The 19088-nt window shown below is 35.4% G+C and overlaps 1 protein-coding gene across 1 annotated transcript in view; it reads left to right on the plus strand.

Moving 5' to 3' along the window:
- DNAH5 (dynein axonemal heavy chain 5) overlaps positions 1 to 19088 on the plus strand; it is a 120194-nt gene that overhangs the window by 17934 nt on the left and 83172 nt on the right. The window contains 12 exon segments of the mRNA XM_056331804.1: positions 990 to 1205; positions 3748 to 3855; positions 4591 to 4676; positions 5437 to 5758; positions 9022 to 9228; positions 10894 to 11065; positions 12357 to 12502; positions 14187 to 14346; positions 14817 to 15092; positions 15955 to 16145; positions 16227 to 16326; positions 17710 to 17834. Coding sequence (XP_056187779.1) covers positions 990 to 1205; positions 3748 to 3855; positions 4591 to 4676; positions 5437 to 5758; positions 9022 to 9228; positions 10894 to 11065; positions 12357 to 12502; positions 14187 to 14346; positions 14817 to 15092; positions 15955 to 16145; positions 16227 to 16326; positions 17710 to 17834 — 2109 coding nt within the window.

Below are 19088 nucleotides of genomic sequence, written 5' to 3' on the forward strand. Positions count from 1 at the left end.
TTCTCCGTTATTACTTTTTGATCCCTTAATAATATGTGCTTGGAAGAATAGAAGTTTATCCTGACACCTTCTGAAGCAACAGATCTTGCATAGTTCTAGCACAAATTAGTGTAAATTTATATGACATCTTACTATCAGCAATGAGTAGTAAATGTGTATGTTTCTATAAAGATACAGCAAGTTATTCTGTTGCTGGATTAAAATATGTTGAAGGAGTAGGTTTTTATTTGAGTCTTATTAGTTCCAAAAGCTTTCAGAAAATCAATAGATTAAAACGTAAAATTTGAATCACTAACAATTTAGGAAACTCTGGGTCTTTAGTATGAATATTTCCAAGTGGGCTTATTCATACATATATGTGATAAAAAAAATTAACATTGTATTTTAAAGGGAACTACTCTTGAAAGAAACCATTTCAAGCAAATCTGCTGACTATATAACCTGACTTTGGGAAGAATTTAATTTTAACATGTTTGGAGTAAGGTTTGTGCCCCGTTGAGAAAGCAGAGTGAAAACTCAAGCTGCTATGGACACCATTCTAACTTATAAGGGGTTTTGTTCTGGAAAGTGATTTTGTAAAATTTCAAACATCATTACTCAATAAAACTGCTCAGCACACAATCATTATTTTCAGTTTTCAAAAACCAAAATCTCAGTTGTCATCTTGGATAGTCAGTAAACACATTCAGTAAAGATATCAAGCCCTGCTAAGAAATGGAAGGAACATAATTTCATGCCAGTTACGGATGGAATGTACAGATACATATAGGGGCAGTTCATTCTTGTGATGAAGTGTGTGATCATGTAATGTTGTTGGGTTAGTTTTCAGAGACAAATTTTATGACTCTTTGTAGCGTTCATGAGTGTTTTTTGATGAAACCTCTACTTGCTATCAAGTTAGGATAATAGCTGCATAAATTTTGTTTTAGCAGATGACAACGCCTTTTATTATATGCTTGACATTCTTTTAAATTCTTCCTTGTTTTTAGGAGTATCAAAATTGCTTTCACAAAATAAAAAAGAAATTGGAACAAAATCCAGCTGAAAGACAGTTTGATTTTAGTGAGATGTATATCTTTGGAAAATTTGAAACCTTTCATCGACGTGTGGTAAAAATAATAGATGTATTCAATACTATGAAAACCTACTCAGTTCTACGGGAGTCTAAGATAGAGGGACTGGAAGGAATGATCACAAAATATGAGGTACACAGTAAATTTTGATATCCTGTCAGTCTGACTTGAACTTTAAACAGTAAATCATTATGAAAATTAGAAAAGTGTTTATCAAGAGAGAAATTTGAGCCATGGTTTTGTGCTATAATCAGAAGAAAAAGTGAGAAATGGAACATTTCTGTCTTTACAAATGTTTTTCTTGCTATGAAAGTGTACTGTGACCAAAATTGCAGACTGTTTTAATCTCTTGCCCATTATTCTAGGAGTACCTGATCAGTCAGTGCCGGCCAGTGAGGTAGTCCATTGCCATGGTAGTTGGTGCTGCAGTTCCATTTCTGTGCTGCATAAATACAAACAAATATAAGTTTTATTTCTTGAAATAAGTAATTTAAAAAACAAACAAAAAGCCAAATGTTTCATTAAGGAAATAGCAAGCTTAATTCCAGCAAAACAGATTATGAAGTTTACTTAAAATCTGTACTCTAGAACTAGGGTACAGTCATCATCTTTGTGTTTTATGAGGGAAGAAAGAGTTAATTCACTCCACTTTAAATCTTTAGGCTGGAGGAGGAAGAGAAGTGACTTTCCTGGTTTTCTGTGAAAAGCTCTTCAAGCTGAGGCTTTTTCCTTTGTAACAGCAAAATCCATTTGCTTGTTAGTATTACTATTCAGGTTTCTTTCCTGGTCTTTTTATGTAGTAGGAGTGACACCTGAGCAACAAGGAGCTCTTCTAAGAATATAAATATGCTAAATCATGTTCTTTTCCTTCCTTCTTTTTGAGATTAACTTTATTTTCTAGCAAGTAGAGTCTTCCCTGGTTTTACTGAGCCTGAGCTAATTTACCTTATTATATATCTTTCTTAGTGCAGTATCATAATTATAGCACTTGTAAATATTAAAATAAATCAATTAAATTGATCAATCAAGTATTCAATGTGTGGTTTGTAGACTGCTTTCAGAGATCACATGTGATACAGCAATCAGGTAGTACAGGCAAATGTGACATTCTAATTTGCTTTACCCTGTCCTTTTCCTTTTTGTATGGCCACGAGTAAATGACTTTGCTTTAGTTAAATAACCATAGGGTGAAATGTGAGCATTCCATGGTCCATCCTGGTTCAATTCTCTCCCTGTTGCAGTCCAGGATTTTGGTTCCTTAATGGCATCCTTCACAGTAACTGGTTTTCTCCTTTGTTCTCCTCTATAGTTTTCTGAGGAAAACCTGGGCACAGCTGGAAGGGTAGTTTGATCTAAGACTATTCCATGTGGGCAGGATAGGTGTGGGCTGCTCTAAATTTTACTCCATTCACTGTGAGCTGCTCTCTAAAGTTGTGCTAGCAAGCCTCTCAGCAGCTCAGGTTGCTGAGAATTTTCAGGTCATGCTATGAAGATGCTATTTTGGTAGGCTGGAACACAGACATCTCACTTGTTTGGGGCATTTGTATTTGAAAAGCTGCCTGTGACTATTAGCCCAGGCTCTTATGAAGTCTGCAAATTCTGTACAGATAAACTGCATTGTCCATTGCAGCACTCATGCCTAAAGTAAGAGCTTTGTGTGAGACCTAGTTAGCATGAAGTTGATTTCATTTTGAGGGGGCGGAGTAAGGGGTAATTATACACACTAAGGTAGAAAATACTACATGGAAGGTTCTGGATGGTATGCATAAAGGGCAGAAAGTGATTGTACTTTTTTAACAGCGACAAAATTGAGGTACTGAAGTATTTGACATGGACTGTAGGTATAATTATGTGACTATCTGACTTGAAAATTGTTTACAATAGGAAGTTATTATGTTGCAGTTTTTCATGCTTTACCTCTTAGTTGCTATCTAGGATTTGCTTACTTTTAGAGGAAAAGATTGAATTTTTATTTACAGCAAAGCAATAAAACTGATGGTCAGTTGACTTATAATAAAATGGTAGAAGTCTGCTGTGCTGAAAATGTATTGAGCTTCATAGCTATACCGTGGTAAACTGCTAGGATGTTGAACAGTGGTTCATCATTAAAAATCCTTTAACTTGTGTCTGCAGCTCAAGGGAGATGCTGATTAAGATGTACTGTCATTTGAATGGACAGTAGCTATGTAAGAGAAGCCAGGAACTATAAGTCCTGAGCTGGTGATGTGCTGCATCTTACTGTAACTTTTGAATAGTCTGTTTTTCTACGGAATCGGTTAATATAAAGACATGGAAAATACTAATGCAAAAATATTATTCGGTGGTGAACTTTGTTAACTTTTACATAGAAATAATCAACCTCTGCATGAGAAAATATTTAATGGGGAACAAATGTCTTTGATGAAAAGCAAGAGTCTGAATTTTCTGTCAGTTCTAATCGACTTAAAATAGAAGGAAATAATATAAATTAAATTCATATGATTATTGCACCAGCTTGTTCCCTTCAAGTATGTCATTTAAGTGGTTTGCTTATATTGCTCAGCAAATACTGGTAACTAATGGCCAAGATAAAGTGTGGATGTGCACAGCCCATTGTGCTAAATATTTTGGTGTGGTAAGTTTTTGATAAGGACTTTTTTTGGTGATAGTTTTCTTTTTCTGTGACACTGTTTAGGGCATTGTTGACACCATGAAGAAAAGGCATAACAATTTATTGGATCAAAGGAAGATTGATTTTGACCAAGATTATGAAGAGTTTTGCAAAGAGATAAATGATCTTCATGTAGGTTTTACGATCCAAATAAGAATTTAATTTACTGATGAATCCTCATGAAACAAAAATACCTCTGAGTTATCACCAAAGAAATTATGCAAATCTCAAAGTTTATATTCTGAAATGGAAAAATTATTTTGATGTATTTCCACTTTAAAGCTTGCATTTATTATCTAACTTTCAGACCACTTTCATGGAATAGGCCAGAAAGGGCCTTGAAGGCCTCCAAGAAAAGGATTTTTCATTACTGTACTTTATTGGGAAGTTATGCTAGCAAGAATAACATGAAAATTGATGATTTCATTGGGTGAATGTGAGCAAAGCACAACCAAGTCAGATAATTAACTTTCCCATAGGTCTGAAATCAGAAATTGGTGGAAGGAAAGGGTATATGTAGAAGAAAAGAATTAAAACAAATGCTTGGCTAGCTTTGGCTGCTAAAGAGCTAAGCAAGCATTCTTTGAGGGCTCTCAGCATGGTGGAACATTTGAGGGTACAAAAGCTTTTGTTGGTTGCATGGCTACAGAGGGAATTTGGAAAGAAAGAACCATGAAAATTGGTTGTATTTTGTTTAATTCTTGAGGGAAGGAAGAAAGGGAAAATTGATACTTATTGAGGTTAGTTTCACATAAACAAATTATGTTCTAATATTGTGCGTGATAAAACCTGTCAAACAATACTTGGCATATTTGAGGTGTGTGCCTTATGTAGTTCTTTGCTGTAGAATTATTTGCTCTCCTTCAGGATCAATTAAAGATTTTCATGGACATCACTTTTGAAAATATTCTGAACACTGAAAGAGCACTGAGTATGTTGAAGAAATTTGAAAGGTACTGTGTCCTATCTAGATTGCTAGAATTCTGCCAGGTGATGGAAGTAACACTTTGAGGGTGGTGTGAAGTGGGAGGAGCAGAGCAGGAGGCATTTCCTTAAGTACAAACAAAAAACAACTGAACCTTCTCTCATTCAGCTCTTCAGCTCTGTTAAAGGATGTCTTAGCAGTGTGGATGAATAAACCCCATATTTTTTGTATCAGAAAATGCAAAATATTAATGGACTTTGAACTTCATCTTTCAAAGTTAGCATAAATACAGGAAAACTTTATGGCTGTTAGCATATTTGCCTTAGCTTTGTACTTCAACAATGGGAATAATTTGTTACCACAGTGCAGTTAGGAGAGAGTAAAATGGTTGTATTAGGAAACAGTGAAATTTACCTTGATAAATTCACATTGTTGCAAAGCAGCTTCCATCTTTATTGCCTCAGTTTTCTTATAATACTCTGTTTAATGGAGTAGACTGCTAGTGGTGGATTGGTTTCAGTTTGCTGCACATAATTTTAGCCTAGTGTTTGAAAACAGTGACAAAACAGAAAATGCGTAGGCTTATTTGGAAACTTTATCGTCTGGTCTAAATCTTGGTTGCTTGGAATCAGGTTGTGACAGCATTTGTTCAAGCTTTAGTGAAAACTGCTGCTGAAGTTATTTTCTAAAGAAGACAAGAATGACTTTACTGTATTTTCCAAAATGCATCAAAATTATTTTAGAAGTAACGAAGGAGTTTTTTTAATGATTATTATTTTTCTAAGCAGATTAAAAATCCCGAATCTTGGGATTGATGAAAAGTATCAGAAGATACTTCAAAACTATGGTCATGACATCGAAACAGTCTGTAAGATCTACACTAGGCAGAAGCAGGACCCTCCACTGGCTCGTAATCTGCCTCCAATAGCTGGTAAAATCTTGTGGGCACGCCACCTATTCCACAGGATCCAGGAGCCCATGGAGTCTTTCCAGCAGCACCCGGCTGTTCTGCAAACGCCAGATGGCAAGCGCATAATCCGCAACTACAACAAAGTAGCAAAAGTTCTTATGAAGTTCGAGGTGATCTACCACAGGGGATGGCTTCAGCAGGTAAACCAGCTGATTTTGGTTAGGATATGTCTTTAAAAGAATGTGTTGGATTTTTGTTGTTCGTAGACTGATAACATCTAGTTCTACAGAGCAGAAGAAACACTGGGTTACAGCAGTGTGAAGAAATCTCTGATTAGTAGCAGGAGTTAGGTATGCTAAGCTGCAGACTTAGGATGCATCTTAAATGCCGGATGGAATAAGAAAAGGTACTTTATAAGAAAGTGTTTCTATTAATAAACAGTGCCTGTACTGCCTGTAGCTGAATTTAGGAGCAATTGAAAGATCTTCATTGTAACTAAGAAGTTACAATGAAAAATATTTATTATGGAAATGAATAATGAAGATTCAGTGGTAGCCTTAGCTGTCACTCTGTCTCTGCCATATTCTACTGACCGGTGCAAGAAGTTCATGTGTGGGGAGAGGGGTTTTGTCAGCTGGTTAGCTTAAGATGAAAGGAGACAGAGATTTCCTTTTGGTCTGGACAATATGGATTTGGTTTTTTGAGTGATAATCCGTGAGTACGCTGTGAGTGAATGTGCTTATAAAAAGCATCCAGTCTCAAGAGATATAGCATCCTGTAGAATTAATAGTATACTCAGTGTAAAACTGTGTTTTGAGCCTGTTGTGTGTTAACCCAGGTAGGCAATTAAGCACACGCAACTGCTTGCTTATTTCCCTCTGCTCACCCTCAGTGAGAGAGGAAAGACGAAAGGAAAAGTAAAAGCAAGAAAACTTGTGGGTTTGGATAAGAAACTGTTTAGTAAGTGAAGGAAAAGTGGAGGAAGAGAGAAAGAAAGCAAAATAAGTGTTGCAAAGAATTACTCACTACCCATGTGTAGATCAATGTCCAGCCATTTCCAGAGCAAACTTGAGAAGCCATCTTTGATTTCATGTGTTCTTCACTGAGAGCTGGTACGGTATCCCTCATGTTTTATGGAGGAGGAATTGTGATGCTTCAGGAAGCCTTTGGTGTTGGTTTAATGTTTCTATCTTGGACTCAGTTTCTGTTTTGATGCCAGTACCATGCTGGATACCTGCATCGTTCCAAGTATACTGCTGATAGCTTTCACTGAATTGTGCCTGCTGCTGATATCATGTCCTGGCCTGGGCACCTTTAAGATCTATTCCCTGTGTCAGCTATAAAGACTATGCAGGACGTATACTTCTTTTGAGGCTACATCTGCCTCCTTTAGCTAGACAAGCTCATGACCAGATTTTTTTACATGTACCATGCCTTGACTGAGCAGTCAAGTACATTCTCTCTTCATCTTTTATAAAATGATTGTAATATACAAGGCATCTCCCCCAAACTCATGCCTTCCTTTGTGAGGTCCTAGTGATCTTCGATCTGATTCTGGTCTTCGCTAAAAAGTAAGCATCTAGTTTCTCCTACAGCTGGGCCAAATCACGCTTGGCAGCCATATAACTTGCCGAGCATGCTCCAAACTTATACTTATTAGGTGGGGAAGAAAGGGAGGTGGATTTGAACACGGTTTCAAGTTTTTGAAACGAGCATACGTGCCTTGGAAATACATGAAAAGTATATCCATTTTAACGTCAATGCACTTGTCTACCAGATAGGGCAAAAAAATGTGACTACTGTTCAGCAGCCTCGAGTCAAAAATTTAAGTGCAGATGGATGTGGGCATGAATCTCACAAGAACACAAGGGGGAGCTCTTGCTCTACTCCTGAACAAAAGGGGCGGGGAGCTGGGCAAGAGTCCTGTGGGGAATGCAAATGCAACGCAAGCAGGGCTGTAGCTCCTACTATTTTTTATTCTTCTATACAGTGAAGATAGTTAAGCTTAGTGACTTTCTGATATTTCTGAACATTTCCCCCCGCTTTTTCCTGTTTCTTATGGGATCGTTACCACCTTGTTTATATATATATTTTTTTAATAGCATAAGATTTAAAGCCATTATTTTCGTGCTATAGCCAATGATGTTCAACTTGGACATATTAAAAGAATAAAATAGCAGCGTGAAAGCTACTATAATTCTATTTCAGTGTAAGATTTGTGCCTTTAGTGTATTACTTATTTCTATTACCGATTTCTGTTACCTTAATAATGAAAATTGCATGAAAAAACACATAAATGGGAGATGAAGACATTGATAGTGGGAATAATGAGTCCGAAGTCCAACGAAAAGTGCAGTAAGATGTGCTGGTGAACTTTGCAGAAAAAAATTTCAGTAAGACAGCTGTGCTGAGTGACTTTGATATTAGCGGATAGGGCATGGCACCTTCACTGACAAAACTTAATTAGATGATTTCTTGAAAAATGCTGTGTAAAATTTCATGCTAATATATGATACAGCTGAAGCAAGCAAATTTTCAGTGTGTGTTCCATTAAAAAAGAAAAAAAGGACACTGACAGAAATTAATGGGTTAAGAAACTTGCTTAAAACAAAGCTCTATCTCAATATATTTTTAAACTTGTAATTTGATAAGCGAATAAAGAAAAATAAAACTATGTCAGCAAAAGGACAACTGGGAAATAGGAATAGTGGCAAAGCTTTTCATGTAGGAAACATTTTCCTACTTAAGGTATGACTTCTTCCCGGTATCAACCAAATTTTCCATGTGTGGTGGTCTTACGAATGCTTTCCCTTCTAATCACATGGAGAACAAATGGCGTTCTAATATTCAAATAAGGCATTTAAACCAATAGTGTGATTAGGCTTCCCTTTTAACAATTGTAAAAAAATAATTATAATAAACATTAATTTTAGTTTTTTAAAAAATTTGCACAGAGGTTGGATATACTTGGGAGTTCCATTAAGACTGGAGCATAGTATATCTGTTTGATAGTGGATAAAAAGCAAAAGGAGAAAAACCGGTAAGTTTATGCAAAAGATATCTGAAGAAGTTATCCAAGAATAGTTTAGTTCATCCAGGAGGTTGTGTGCAGCCTTATTGCAGAATGTGAAATAAGTTTTGAGGAAGTAAGAATTCAGTTTTAAGTGGATTGAAGTAAGAAAGTCTGTGTCTCAGCTTTTGACATCTGACTGTGGAATTCAGCTTACTGTATCGAAGAACAAACAGAAAAATGTCGGTCAGATAAAGAAAGTTAATTTGATTGTTGAGCATTTGGGTACATGCAGATTGTGTTAATAAAGTTTAGGTTTTGCTTCATACCATATCAATATTTATTGTCAGCAATGCCTACTTTTATTATCTGCCAAAATTATATTTATATCCAAAACAAAGTATTTTATTGCACTGCCTGTCTGATCAGGAATGATGACTTTGTTTCCTGCAGATTGAATTAACTAAACGGGGACTTCAGGCATCTCTCTTGGTAAAAGCTCCAGAAACGGGAGAATTATTAGTGAATTTTGACCCTGAAATATTATCTTTAATCAGAGAAACAGATTGCATGGCTCACATGTGCCTCGAAATCCCAGAATCTGCAAGTGTTATTCAACAGAAGAGAGACTGGTATAAGAAGATTGTCAGCAATTTGCATGTGGGTTTATTTTAGTTTTTATGTGTAGTGTACTTTAAAATGTCTAGTTTCTATACATATGGAAGAGAAAAAATGAAGATCAACTATTATGCATTAAGAAAACATTGGTAAATCTATTTTTTGTCTTTACAACTGTCTTGAGGCACTTTTAAAAAGAATTTCTTAGATTTGTATTTTCTGTGAAGTCTCTTCAAAGATGCATGGATTTAGGGAAGCTCTGCAGAGGTTGGGAAAGAGATGAGGATGGGGACGAAAGGAGACTTACAAGATGCCTTGCTCTGTTGCCTGCTTTCTAGGTGATAAGTAATTTATCTGTCATCCAATAATGGAGTCAACACTGCATACACTTTGTTTTGAGAGGATAGCTGGGAGGGAGGAATGGATGGTATGTCTTTAAAAAGTGTAAAACATCCAGGAAGCAGCAGCATAGTTCCTGCACCAGTTTTTTACACTGATGTCTGTGGAATAGTTTAAAAAAGAGAAGCTAAAACTTCCCTTTCTGTCATCTTTTAAATCCTTTGGATCATTTTTTCTGCCTATGAACAGACAAGGTTCTTGATGACTCAGGATGAGTATTCAAAGAAAAGTGTCCAGAAAACTATAGCTTCTGAAATGAGGGGGGAAAAAATAAAAATTGTATTAAGTCATAAGGTTATTGCAAGGATTGGTTTTTTTTGCAAAATGTGAAGCTAGATCAACAGGTTAAAGACACATTAGAAACCAAATACCATACTAAAGTTATGTTAAGGCTGGTCTAACAAAACTGCTGAAAAGTTCACTTAAACACATATTTTTCCTTGGGCTTTTTGTCTCCTGGAATATCATTTAGAGACTGAAATTTCCGAATCTCTCCATGTCATGGTTTAACCCTGGTAGGCAGCTAAGCATCACACAGAAGCTCCCTTACTTCACCCAGTGGGATGGGGGAGAGAATCTGAAGGTTAAAACAGAAAATGCAGGTTGAGATAAAAACAACTTAATGGGGAAAGCAAAAACTGCATGTGAAAGCAAAGCAAAATAGGGAATTAATTTACCAATTCACATCAGCAGGCTGGTGTTTAACCATCTCCAGGAAAGTAAGGCTGTATCATGGTTACTTGTGAATACAAATGCCATAGCTCTGAATGTCCCCCTTCCTCTTCCCCCAGCTTTTACTTTTAAGCATGATGCCATAAATATGGGATATCCCTTTAGTCAGTCAGGAGTAACTGTCCTGGCTGTGTTTCCTTCCCAGTTGCTTTTGTGTCTCCAGCCTAATTGCTGGCAGGGCTGTATGAGAAACAGAAAAGGCCTCGATGCTGTATTGCATTGCTCAGCAACAGCCCAAATATTGGTGTGTTACCAACACCGTTTTGGTCATAAATCCAAAACATGGCACCATGTAGGCCAGTATGAAAGAAATTAACTCCATCCCAACCAAAACCTGTGCGATCTACAAAGATGATTTTCCATGTGAAGTAGTACTTGCATTACTATAAAGAGCAACAAATAGTGAATTTCTGTCAAAAATAGTGAAAACATTTCCCAAACTATTAATTATAATTTGTTAAGAATTTCATTGATGTACATCCAGAGGAATTTTCTTAAGTTATGATAAATATGTGTATGTGAAGAGGTTCAAATCAGTGTATATTAACTAATGCTTTAATTCTCTGTTCATCGCAGTTGATGCTTGCTGAGTATAAAAGAATTAAACTGAAAATAAAACACCCTATTGAACAACTGATGGCTCCTCAGTTAACAAATGTAGATGATGCTATCCAGCCAGGTCTAATGTTACTGACCTGGGCATCCTTAAATATTGAGAAATATATTAATAAGGTTTTTTATAAGCTAGGTAAGTTGCTTGCTTCCTTCCATTAACTTCTGCTTGTTTGCTTCTATACAAATGCAAGCTATATTATTGAGCATACTACCCTTTATATGATTTTTACTTAATTGACTTATACATGAAAGACATCAGAATTTTCACCTGTCCTGTCCTTCATTAACCTCTGCTTTGTAACAACACCTTCTTTTTGTCTCACATATTTGTCAAATTTTTGCTAATATGAATGGAATGGCAGCTAGAATTAAGCCAAGCATAAAATAGTGTGCAAAGGTCCTGTGTATTCTGAATTCAAAGAATGAGAGCTGCTTTCTAAAAGAGCTTGTAGGTTTCAGGCTTTTCCTATTCTTGCCTTTTGTTTCTATAACATATAGTTATAGGAAGTTCTGTAAGTTCTCAGGGAGTAATATCTCGACTGAGTTGGCACTGTCACTGCTCAGTAGCTTTTCATATTAACCTTTTTTTTAACATCAGTCTCTTTAAAACAAATGCGTGCACATCTTGGGCAACAGTTTTAGAAAACAGATGAGCTTGTAGTCTTTTCAAAAGATTATCACAATATTGCATTGAAGTGTGCATTGTTCCTGAAGATACCAAGTTCCTTTTGCTTCAGTTTAATTACTACATCAAACAGATTTTGTTTTTTGAAATATAAGTTTTTACAGTGGGAATTTTCTTTATTTGAAATGGCAAATCAAAATGCATTTTGGATGCTAACCTGACATTACATTTAATTTTGAATAATACAAGTAGTTTGAGTCTGGAACAGGGACCTTGCTGCTATTTCGATTTCAGCATTGAAAACAAATTGCTATTAAACTGGGAAAATATTAGCGATTGTTTTCCGTTAACTATTATTTGGCCTCTAACATTTTTTTGAAGGATAGAAGATTTATTTATCAAAAGTTTTTGTTGCTAGTAGGTTCTCCAAGTGGTAACTAGTTCAAGCTATCGGAGAAGTATTCCTGAACATTCATTTTAAGCTGAACTTTAATGTCTTTGTGTTTGAAATGGATATACTTTAAGCTCGTCTTAATATGTATTTATAATATTTTGCCTTTTATCTTTTAGGATATGGATAGCATATGCTAGATGAGGTTATGTTATGCAAAAGACTAATTACAATTTCAGTGGTCAACCTTGCCATAAAAGTTCAGATGTTTAAAGTAAGCTGGTTAAGGTGCAGAATTAATATAAAATTGAATATGACATTTTGTTAGTAAAAATTTAAGCAGAACTCTGCAATGACTGTTGTTTCAAGCCTTGAAGCTTGTCTTGTGTTTTCTTTTTGCTTCAAAAGCTGGGATGGAGTTATTGCTTGATCGAGTGAACGACTTGGTTGAATTTCGTATCGATGCTGTCCTTCAAGAAATGAGTATGGTGCCACTCTGTAAGTTGCCAGAAGATGAGCCGCTGAGCTGTGAAGAATTTCTCCAAAAGACTAAGGTTATTAGATAAAAGCTTCATAAAAAAGCTTTCAATGGCTTTGAATTAAGGTATTTTCCTTTTTTTATGAGATAAAACCAGTGCGGAATTAATGAAACATGCGTGGGAAACCGAAGGAAATCCCCACTTACTTGGCTGGAACCTTAAAAAGGAACGTAAATAGCAAAGGCAAAGAGGTCTGAGCTGAGATGTTCTTTTCTGAGCTTATTAATGTCAAGCCAGCTACTGTATTATATTTCTTTTATGCTTTGATATCTCTCAAATGTTTTTACTCTGTGATAGTATCTTTTTTGTCACTATTGCTTTTTAGTGCCTTTAACTAATAGAATTGCCCATCTGATGCCTGTTAATAGCTCCATAACAAGTGCACTTCGTTGCCTGGGAGTGTAATTACTATGGAAATGATTGTGTACTGAATATCTTTGTTAATCTCAAGCTCCAGAATATACTCCAAAGTACCGGGGTGAAGTTTTTATTTTTGTTGGTCCTGCTGCTGCTTTCTTGATAGAGCTGGTACTAAAACACGTGTTCACTAAAGTAAAAATGTGTGAGGGAGCACAAAAACCTCAGCACTGTGTGGTAATTGATACTGCAGAAATTACACCACCACCACAGCCAATCAGTTTGAGTTAGTAGTTAGTAACTCAAGTTAGTTAACTTGAGTTAAGTGGTATACTGGGGTTACCCGGTTATGGGTACAATGGGAATAGTAACAGCATTTGTAAGCTTATTGTAGTTTTTAATGAGAAAGGACTAGAAATAAGTTCTATTCAATTTCTAAAGAAATTGCTGCAACAAAAATAGTTGTATCATGGAAAAAAACCCAGTGTACCTTGCTTAGTAGCTGCTGTGATATTGCAAATCAGATCTGGCTTCTCTTTCAACTAGGCTGAATCAGGAATATCAAAGATCATTTCTTAAAATTTGGAAATGACCGAGTGTTGCTAATGGCTGAAATTTTACAGTTATTGATTTTTAATTAAATGGAGGTAGCCAGGTTTGAGTAAGCTAAAAAAATAGGAGTTGACAGAGAAGAAAAAATTAAAAGGCTGTTATAGTTAAAAACTATAGTTAGCTAAAGCACTTCATCAATTTTACCGTATTGAAGAAAAAACTGCACAATACTTTATTTCTGAACTTTATTAAATCTCATCTTTTGATCCCTTCTCCCTCCAGTTGTTATCTTTATGATTAGAATAAATAAGAAAATTATCTTTTGATAGATTTTTATCTCCTATCTGGCTATCAATGGGAAATATGATTGGCTAATACTCCTTATGACACAGCCAAGTACTGTAAAATGGCAATGCTTAAAAGAAAGGTTACATCTTCCTTGTCTACATTAGAAAGTTAAAAAAAAAGAATTAAGTGCTTTTGGGAGCCCTTAAATGCAACTAGGCTTTATAAACATTGATTCATTATGTTAACTATGGATGAGTCATGTGATTTAGGAAACATGCTGCAGCGATTTTGAAAGACATTTATGTCATCTTGTTTGGCACAACAAAGAATCCAACACTAAATAGTTTGGAACAAACCAATTTTAAAATCATCTTGTGTATTAATCTTGTTTTTCACAAATCTGAGGCCTTGACATGTCTGTTAACAAAGGCTGCTATGACAGTGAAACAGACATGAGAACTGGGAAGATAAAAACATATTGTTTGTTTTGTTGTGATAACAGGAGCTCTGTATAAAAGGTTCTCGGACTTTACATTTAAAAAGCTCACTGGTGGAAGACGCTGCTAATGAGTTGATTAACATGCTACTTGACACGGAGGTACAGGTCAGTAAAGAAGATGGGAAATCGGTTGTACCCACTGGTGAAATAAGAAAAAATACAGGTAAGAAGATTATATTGTATCTCTGTGCTTATGGGTTGTTTGGGGTTTTTTTGTATGCTGATAGTATATGTTGGGGGATATTGTAGTTTAGTTTACTGGAGTATCGATCAGTATCTAATGTTTGAAGACTTTCGTTGGACTTTGCTTGGATAATAGATCATCTAACAATCATCATCTGCAAAATAGGTCAATATTATCAGTGTAACTTGCATGTTGAAATGTTAATGCCATAGAAGCAGCTACTTACAGGCCTTGGTTAATTGCTGGACTTCCTAGAGAAAGAATATAAGAAATAATATCTAAATTTTGGTGATAATCATTGTAATATGTACTGAAAAGAGAAGGTGGATAGGAGTAAAAGGACTGTTACATTGAGGTACAGATTACAAATGAGTATAATCTGCACTTCTGTAAAAAATTATTTCAGACACTTACTGAGGTGTTGCTTTATTATTTTCAAGTCCTTTAAGTCAATTTAACTAACTAGAGTTATGATATTTTAGCAACAGAAGAGGAAAAGACATCAAAAAGCTTGACTTCCTCTCGCAATTCCAGTGAGGTATGGGCTGGACTGCCTCCTCCAGTGAAGAGGAAGAGAATGGATTTAGAAATGTTAGAGGAAGAAGCCAATGAACTGCTTTCCTACTTCAATCATTGCAATGTTGATGCCCTTTTGAAAGTCACTCGAAACACTCTGGAGACCATTCGCAAGCGCATCCATGCATCTTCCATGATCAACTTCTTAGGTGCCTATATTGCAGTACTTAGCTTTCTTAGCCTATAGGAAGAAACATGTAAATGTAATATCACAGAACTGTGTAAAAAAGAGCCATGTATGTAAAAGATGGGAAAAGAAAAGGAGTTTGAATAAGCTTTTACATCACAATTGATAACACAGTATATTTCCAAAGGAATCATTTTTCCTGTGACAGTAGGCATGTGTCGTTGCGGTGCTCGCTCTTTTAGGACTGACTGTACTGTTCTGAAGCTGGATATTATATTTGGAGTTGGACTTGATAAGTGATTACCTGTTCGACCTTGGCTTTTACATAAAACTGTATGAAAAAAACGGTAGAGAAAGAGGTATATTCTCTTTCTCTTACTAATTGCCTTCATATCTTTCTTATGCATCATATACAACAGTGATGGTACACTCTTTCAAAGTATTTGAAACAAATACTTTGTTTCAAAGTATTTTCTTGTTCCATACTTTTAAGAAACAAAGCCAAAGGCATTTATGTTTGGTCTGTATAGCGTATAAGGCATACAATAGCATGAGATTCTAAGGAGTTTTTGTGCCCGACTTAATATGCTGACTGGGAGTACTAGCCAGACAGTAAAATTTTCTGGTAAATGGAGTTTACTTGCACAGAACAAATTGAAGAGGAGCTTCATGGAGAGAAATAACATGGCACTTAGTTTTCACTTGTGCTGCTACAGACTTTAACAATACATCTTGTAAATTACTCATGAATCTTTTTTCCTTGAGAGTGACACTCGATACTCATCACTAGGATGTAGATATTGGTTTATATCACTGCAATGCCTAGTTTGACATCTTGAAAAAAATGCGAACAACGTTTTTTTTTTTGTGTGTCTTTCATTTAGAAAATCACAATGCTTCTAAGCAGAAAAAAAGTGCTTATCCTATATTTAGGACTAGTATTAACCTGTCTATCCCTAATATCGTCATGACACCCTCTTTGGATGAGGTACAGCAGACGCTTAATAAAGCTGTAGATTGTATTGTGAAAGTAATGAAAGGAGTTGGACAGTGGAGTAAGGAGAGACTATCCAAGGTTTGTGTCTTTAACGGCCTTACTTAAACTAATGTTTCAAAACTACCGCAAATAGAGAATGAAATTCTATTTCTTCCCCAGAAGAAAATGCTAGAGAGAAAAGTGGCTGTGTTGCATTGTGAGAGCAGAGACAGCGATTCTGATGATGGAATGAAAGAGACTGGAAAGAAAAACATGCATGGTAATGATAAATTCTGACATCATTGAATGGGAAATGTGATTTATACGGAATGTGTTACAGGATATTAGATACAAAATGCATCAAAAATGGTAGAAAGAAGACTTCATAGATTTTGAACTACTTCAGAGAAGAAATGGGATATAATAACAATGTCAGTGCTTCTCTTTGTCACTAGAAATGAGGCTTGCCTGAAGATACTTTTCTTTGTGTGGATTTGAGTAAGGGGATTTTATGTGCTTCTCAGAGAGCTGTACTGCTTTGGGTTCTGCAGCATGTGAAAAGCTGTTAGGGGCCAGCTTGGACAGCATAGTAGAAATTGTGAATGAGTTTGGAAGACAATTATAGTCACTATCACCACACAAAAGATCTTTCATGATTTGCCCGTGTGGTTTGTAACTTGGCATGTTCAAGTGGCGTCTTAAAACTTGTGCTGAAGTTCCTTTAAGAAGGGTGAGTTGAACTTAAAACCTGATATTGAATAGAAATGTCTTTATAATTTGCAGTATTGGTAGAGAAAGGATTGTGTAGATGACTGAATAGAGTAAAATTTCTAAAAGGATTTTGACTTAATCTGTTTTGTGATCAGACATGGAATTACATTATTGAAAACATTAATTCAAGGAAATTTAAGATGGTATCTTTGGGTTTTTCTTGTCTGAAATGGTGTAGAGTGAAACCAAATTAGTTGTACTACTTTGTACTTCAGGTACTTAAAAAATACATTGGGTCTTTTTAGGTTAGCTCCCTCTTATACACCTAAAAAGTAGGAAAGTAATACTTGAATTGGTTAAGAAATGAAATTGTTCTTTCAAAACTAAGAATTTCTCTTGTACAACATGAAATAAGCAATGATGGTAAGTTCAATCTTATGGGTATTTTGCTAACTAATGGACCTTCATTTTATCTTTCTTTCCTTTTGAGGACTGGCTATGAACATCTTGGATTTAACATTAATTTGTATTTCAAATTGTAATTTGTGGTGAAATATTTCAGATTTCAGAAAATAAAAATATTTATGGATTTGGTCAATGCTGGCATATCGGTAAATCACTTAGGTGAAGTATATAGAATAAACCTTGGGGAGGGGTGAGAGAAAAGGAAATTATTTTTTTTGAACAATTGCAGTGGAACTTATTCTGAAATTGACAGAGCATCTAGATTAAGCAAGTTTCCTAAAATGGGGAGATTTATGAATTTGTGGCAATTATATTGTCCACCTAGACTTCTAGTTGTCTTTTTCATTAATTAGTACTCTTAACTTGAAAATGCATTATTGAAAAACATGTCATTAGTTTTTGGCTATAGGAATTTGCTTGGCCTAAACAATATCTGTCCTAAAATTGCTTTTGTATTTTGAATCTGCTTTTATAGATAGTGTGTCAGATGCAACATCAGTCAGTTTGTCTGATCCAATGCAAAGCCAGAGCTACTTCAAGAGCGTTTCAGAGAACAAAGACATTATTAAATTAGTATCTTTACTCAGCACTGCTATTAATTCTACAAAAAGGGTAAGACAATTGAGATGTTAATTTAATATCACTATCCAAAGGATATTAATGTATTACTTTTAATGTCCTTGGGCAATAAGGGTAGGTATTTAAAGCAGTGATTAAATATAAGAATGAAAAAGTGTAGGATGGGGGATGGAAAACGTGGCTGCAAATTTGCAAATACACTTTGAAAGTGTAACATGGGTTAAGCATACTCTGTTCAAAAATATATGAGGTTTTGAATCTTACATAAACTAAAACTTAAGTCTGATTAAAAATGTATCTCCAATTGGTAAAACATCATAAAAAATTCTAGGTACAGTTGAGTTGTGTGTATTTGATATAGAACTGCCAATAATTGTACAAGTATGTTAAATACATTTTTATTCACATAGAAATGATAATGAAACCAGCATGCCTTCTGGCCCATTATAAAGAGTTTATGAATGTTTTTGCAAGAAAACTTGTGACAGTCAGTTGACATTTGTTAAAGTGGTGCATACGTTTTGCTCCTGGAGGTTAGGCAGTAGCTTAAGGGATATGCATCATTTCTTTGCTCTTTTCTTATTCTCTGCACTCTCTAGTAAACTGTAGGTATTGGACTGATATTTCTTTGGGGAACTCTGCATCAGTTCCTCCTGGGTTCAGTCCAGCCTTACAGTGTGGCCTGGCCAGGTGGAAATTTTTTTCTAAAAGCCTTGTAACTTAAAGCATAACTAGCCAAATGACATACAGGCTTGTGCTGAAAACTGAAAACTAAGGTGCAGTTGATAATGGTGGATAGTTATCTTGGTATTTTGATAATTGGTATTTTGTAATTGGAAACTTTATCATTTAGCCAGGTTTGAATGCCTGCAAGTGCTATGTTCATGCTGTGGATTATCTCTTGTAGCAGTCACTTCTCATTTACTTGTTTAATTAGCTGAAATGATGATGTTTTAACTTTGTCTAATATTTTCCTGAACTTCTGAGAACCAGAAAAATAATTCTGTGTCATACCTTAACTGATATTCAAATCAAAGATGCCTAATTGAGTGTAGAATTTAATGTTAACAACACTGGTGTCATACATGCGAAAAAAAGAATCATAACTTCATTATTTGAGAACAAAGTGAGTTACTGCTGTTCTTGTTATGTTGGGCCTTGGAGCTCAGGTTTCAGTTGCTAGTCCAATAAATGGTAGGGAAGGACAAGTGTTCTGTATCCTAGTCTTAAAGGAGTATTTTACTTCCCACTGATTCCTAGGATTGTATTGACTGAAGAATCATTTCA

The sequence above is a fragment of the Falco biarmicus genome, chromosome 3 (genome assembly GCF_023638135.1).
Source record: "Falco biarmicus isolate bFalBia1 chromosome 3, bFalBia1.pri, whole genome shotgun sequence".
In the NCBI taxonomy this organism is placed as follows: Eukaryota; Metazoa; Chordata; class Aves; order Falconiformes; family Falconidae; genus Falco; species Falco biarmicus.